The sequence below is a fragment of the Schistocerca piceifrons genome, chromosome X (genome assembly GCF_021461385.2).
Source record: "Schistocerca piceifrons isolate TAMUIC-IGC-003096 chromosome X, iqSchPice1.1, whole genome shotgun sequence".
Lineage (NCBI taxonomy): Eukaryota > Metazoa > Arthropoda > Insecta > Orthoptera > Acrididae > Schistocerca > Schistocerca piceifrons.
The window spans coordinates 830,549,372-830,555,371 of NC_060149.1; the positions used below are offsets into that span (position 1 = coordinate 830,549,372).

Below are 6,000 nucleotides of genomic sequence, written 5' to 3' on the forward strand. Positions count from 1 at the left end.
AAGTGATGGAATTAAGGGATCGTGAGATACTGTTCGTGATTGAATATGTTTTCTACTTCTTTCCTTTCGCAGCTAATCGGGTGTGGCGAGCTCGCATGTGTAACGTGGGAGTCACAGCGTCGCAGTGGTATGCAGTTGGAAACTGGCTGCGTCACTGGCTCTCTATTCATTTCGACTGTCTGCCGGCTTCCCGTACAAGATACGGTGCCTTGTGATGTCGTTTCACTCCAACTCGGTACCGACATCGGTCGCGTACTACCTTCGCACCGCCTACCGTCTGTGTGCATATGTACGGGCTCTTGTGTACGTGCATGCGCCCACGCCCGTGTTGGTGTTTGTCTTAACCTTGATTCTTCGCCTAGCTCTGTATTTACCCGTGTTGATGGTTGATCGTTCTCTCTGTTTGGCGATTCAACGTCAGCATTAGTGTCGCGCCAGTCCTCGCTTTGTTTTTGTGCTTCTGCCCGTGATCCGGTGGGCGCGTCTTTTCTTTGTAAGAGAAGTCGCAGCCTCTCCACTAAACTTTCCTCTATTTCTTTGTGTTTAGCTTCCTGAATTTCGGCAGATAATTCCGATGTATGTGTCTTCTCGTCCTCTAATTCCGGAATACGTGTGTTCAATTTGGTCAGTACTAATTTGCCTACTTTGGTAGTCGTGAGAGTCTCCGACCTAATCTCTTGTGCAATTTGTTTTGCATTATGCACTATTATTTTAGCTTCTTGCGCCCCTTTTTGCGCTTTCGCAACTTCCGTTTCCATTTCCATACGGTAACTTTTAATTTGATTTTGGATACCTTCCATCTTCGTTTGCAATTCGATACGTGTTTTGGCCAATTCACTGTGAGTTTTATCTGCTTTGTTCACTAGTTTGTTTAGGTAACTTAAAATGCACGCCATCCCACTATTTTGCTCTAGGGTCTGGTCATTTCTCGTCCCCTCTAAATTAACAGGTGAGAAACGCCCTTCTCTTTGGTCCCATCTATCATTCTCTGATACCGTCCGTCTGTACATGTCCTTAGGACTGGTTCATTGGCTCGGTACATTTCTGGTCTACTGATACAACGTCCCAAATTCCGGCACTAATGTTTCCGGCTCAAGATGCTGCTGTGTTGACTCGTCGATCACCGACGGACACCCCACGAACTCATTGTATTCGCCGTTCTCTCCTATCTTAAGCAGTTCACTGTCAATTTCATCTCCCATTCCTTCCCGCTCTCCTCTTTGTTCCGTCATGGTAACAGTAACTGGGTATACGGCTACTACTCCCTTGCTCTTCTCTCTAACCTTGCTTCGCGTTATCATCTACGTCACAAATTAATTACCCTACGCAAAACATATACAGTCTACTTTAATCTTCATACACCACATGAAATAAATTAAACACAACAACAGCAACACAAAAACAACAGCAACACAAACCACAACAATATCAACGAGTTATTATAACGCCGTTATGCACAATACCAATGATGGCGAAACTTACTTCTACAATACAAACCCTGAAAGAAAAGACGTATCATTCATTAATACAGATGCCGCTGGAGTATTTAAAGCAACTAGTTCTGTTCCACACATTTACATATTTAATTACGCACTCTGAGATCTGTTTGTCCTTACACAAAATGTCAGAAGATTCCTATTTTTTGCTCAATCCTGGCTGAATCGCCACTTGCAACGTATGAGGGGTTTTATTGTAAAATTATCGATGTATTGAAAAATATCTACTAGTAGTCTCCTAGGCGACTTTGAGTTGCTATCTGACTTAATTTGGCTGTGTTTAAACGCGCGGATATGCCCCCAGTACTGTTTGCATCGAAATCATCATTACACTCTAATTATTAAACAAAACTATGGTGATTACTAGCTACAGAATCAATAACGCAGTGATTAGCATATGATAACAAATTAAGATTTATTCAGAAAACAGGATGAGCCACATCTTTAGCCTAACATGACAATCCAATACACTCGCTAATCTAACTAGCTTATCATTGGCACAATGTATCCTCTTTTCCTAACTCCTTAAGTCAACACTGAACCCACAAGTCACTCTAGGGAAGTTCTGCCTGAACGGACACAGACTCAGAGAGCGCCAGTCAAAGAGCTAGTGTAACACGAACTCATTTAGAATTACAGAGCCCTACTTTGACTGATGATTGCTAATATCATCGTAATTCTCGGTGATGATTACGACGGTCGGCCCAGCCAACGTCGTGATGCCGTCTTTCCCGTGAGCGAGCTTGGCTTTAATCTCAAACATGGACGAGATTTGCGTCCGTAAACACCTGTATGTAAGTGTTCTGTTGCGGAGTCCGTCACGAGTCAATACTCAAGCTACTTGCACATACGCCAAGAGTAGTTAGTCGACTCAAGTGCGTGGTAGCAAAGGTACACTTCAGGTTGCACATGAACACCACAAGTTAGTACAAATCTGTTTCTCTCCTCAGATAATGCTACGTGCGTGGAGTAGTATGCTCTACACTTTCAGACTTGGAGGGTAACCACTGGACTCAATGCTGGTAATATCTCCAACCAACTGCTCTTCACGCTCTCCAAGCCGGGCAGCCCGACACCGCGACAGCTACAGTTCAGTCCCGACCCGAGAGCCCTCATTGAGATTTTTGCAAACTTGGCCCATCTCCGCCGCATGGATCCGTGCGCGTTGGTAGCCAATCGCGACACAGACTTCCATGTATCCTTGCGCGTTTGTACCCAACCGCGACACAGAATTCTCCCGCGGTTACTGTTGCCGCCACTCTTTTAATATGTATCTCTACGAGCTCTGCACCAATCCCGTCACAGTCGTCCGCAAATTTTCCACTGTGGCGCGAAGTCGTCTTTCTCTCTTTCGCATATAGCTCCTTCTCACTACTTGATGTGATGGCCCAGCCTCTCCCAAGCTCTTTGGTGGCCTGAAGTTCAAAATGACTCTGATCACTATGGTACTTAACTTCTGAGGTCATCAGCCCCCTGGAACTTAGAACTACTTAAACCTAACTAATCTAAGGACATCACACACATCCATGCCCGAAGCAGAATTCGAACCTGCGACCGTAGCGGTCGCGCGGTTCCGAACTGTAGTGCCTAGAACCACTCGGCCACCCTGGCCGGCTGGCCAGAAGTGCCAGCCGACAAAGGGGGTCTGCCGTGTTCCAGCCTCTGCGGCCATCTCGTTAGTTTGACATGACATAAACAACTTCCTTTGGGGTTCCGGCCGTGTTCCAGCCTCTGCGGCCATCTCGTTGGTTTGACATGACACACACACACCTTCCTTTTCTGTGTCCATTCTCTCCTACCGGTGGGCAAATTATCTCGTTTTGTTAAATGACTATATCTGTGGATTCGGTGTATTAGTACTGCTTTAGCATCATGTGAGGTGCAAAATCTGCTCCCTCATATAATAATTTGGCCTTCATAAAATGAAGAAAGCCTCTCAATTTGCCTGCATACTAAAGTAGCGCAAGTGTGGGAAATTCGAGAGTCAGTGATGACATTGTAATCCCAAATGAAAGTAAATGGTTCCAGAGACTTCTTTACTTCTCAATCATCTATGGAGCGCCTCAGTTCAAATTTTCATTCGTCGCTTTACTCTGCACATAAATATTTACAGCAAGCGATCATAATCACATTTACTTCACAATGCATACGATGATAATGACTCAGAAGCTAACACCCAGTATCGGCAACTACACAATCTACGCAAAGCGAACTGGGAGTTTTTAAAGGCAGAAATCAAGATAAAACCACTGCAAGTAAGTTGATGTGATGTTGATACCAAAGCCGACGGTTTGGTGGGAGCGTTGCAGACGTCACAAGGGAAGACATTCCCAACATTTGTTTGGAAGGCAGAAGGGTTTGAAGTTCTGTGGATTTTGCGCTTTGGTATATAAGACTGAGAGCGAGACAGGCGAGAAGATACTACCAGAGTTCCATAGGAGAAACAGAAAGATAATAAAGGCTCAGATTCTATCGATCAATCGAAAAACAATGTAACGAATGACTACACAAAACAAGAGTAGAATAACGGGAGGCTACGTTAGTGACCAAATGGTAACTTCTCCACACATGTTCGATCAGCCATTACTGAGACGACCTGAGGGCACAAGACGATAGACCCGGAGATAGCAGTGCACTACCCACTCAGAACTCTTTTGCTGGAAGATACGAAGATAGAAGACACTGAGTATATTCAGCAACTTCGCTCTGCATTACTACACGAACATGTTAAAAGCTGTGTCGTGATACTATTTGCCCAGGAGGAAATGAGGCTGGCAATAAAGAACTTAATGAAGATGAAAGCGTCAGAACTGATAGAATTAAGTAAGAAGTCTTGGATTAGCTAGTGGAGCAAAGTGTACCATACATAACAGCTTTCTAAACGATATAAGCGAATGTCTTTTGCAGGAATGGGTGACCAAAGTGTGTTAAATCTCAAATACTAATATACTAGAAGAAGGGGGAAACAACGACCCAAGCGAATCAGAATGTTACAGACGAAGTGGTTTGGTAAATGCTAAAGCCAAAGTATACGCGAAAGTCAATGCTGCCATCTGGGAGAGCACAGGTAGGTAATAGGTACAAGCGTCCTGCAGTACAATTTCAGGAAAGGGAAATTCACTGAGGATGCAATAAATTTTTGCACTGAACACTATCAACACCTCATATGACAAGTATGTTACAGGCATAATGATAGGTACAGCAGGGTGCTTGAAAATTTATGGTAGCCTGCACAGTACAAAGGACTGTGACACATGGACTACCCCAGGTAATAGTAGGGCACTGCCAGCTCTTGCCAGGAATTCGTTAACATCAGCATCAGCACTTTTTTTATCTGTGGTGTCATATTACAACTAAGACAATAACAAACATCATATTCTGCTAAAATTTTCTGCAGCATCACTGTGGGAAACATCACATGCCATGATAAAAGAGGGGAAGCGAGAGGGCCCACCCCTACACCCCTGATTCCAATGGTATTTACACATGTGTTCCCAGTAAGCTGTAAGTATCTGAAAATAGTATCTACCATTCAATTACACCGCTAAGCATTCTGTTTTCTTTATTTAATTAATTTTCCCATAGTATGATATGATGCAAGTGCTGAAGATGATGTGACTGAAGTATCTCACCATTCCTGTGTATTCTATAAATGGCAATTAGGATGCTGTCATCATTTATACAATAAATATTTATTGCTTAAATAAGTGTGCATACTTTTGTGGGAAATACTGGTACTCACAGTAATCAGTAGGAAGAATACGTACCACGTCCTTGCTGTTTCAAAATTTTTAAATCTACAGCACACTGCTTCTGACTCTGTGATGCCTATCAGCCATGTGATAATCAGCACATCATTATCACAAACACAACTTAAGCATTTCAAATGAACATCTTACACACATCAGCATAGACAAAGGTAACTGTAGCAAAAATAATAATAATAGTGGAAGTATATGTCATGCATATCTTTATAGAGATTGATAAAAAGATCACATATAAGTGAGAGAAATTTCATCTCCATCATATGTATGACTCTTTTTACCATACATAATTACATTAGCAAATGTATCATTTCGAACTTTATCATTAAAAGTTGCACAAAGTTTCATATTTGTTTTTTGGAAGTTATAACAATTTTTTCTAAATGTCATACTGATTACATAAATAGGATAATTAGTTGAAAAACTAAATGGTTTAATATAAATATCTGATTGTAGTAAAGTATTTCTTTTAAAATCTAGACATACTTTTAGAAAATTGTTTGGTAGATTGATATTTCACATTTCTTGAGTAAAAACTTTATTTTTACTATTTTTAAATATATTTTCTGTAGTTTAACATGCTCAAGTAATGCAGAATCAAATAATTGAGTATTTCTTCGATTTGTATGAAATAAAACAAAATCAAGATATGGCATATCAAATTCTATAGAATTATAGTAATTTGTTATATCTAGTTCAAAACTACTTATAGTAGATAATCCTGCAATTTCTTCTGTTTG

At 41.5% G+C, this 6,000-nt stretch overlaps 1 protein-coding gene across 1 annotated transcript in view; it reads right to left on the reverse strand.

The window, feature by feature from the left end:
• Nucleotides 1–1,232, reverse strand: part of LOC124722727 — a 62,109-nt gene extending 60,877 nt beyond the window's left edge. Inside the window, 1 exon segment of the mRNA XM_047247868.1 lies at nucleotides 1,063–1,232. Within this exon segment, the coding sequence (XP_047103824.1) occupies nucleotides 1,063–1,232 (170 nt within the window).
• Nucleotides 1,233–6,000: the final 4,768 nt, after the last annotated feature.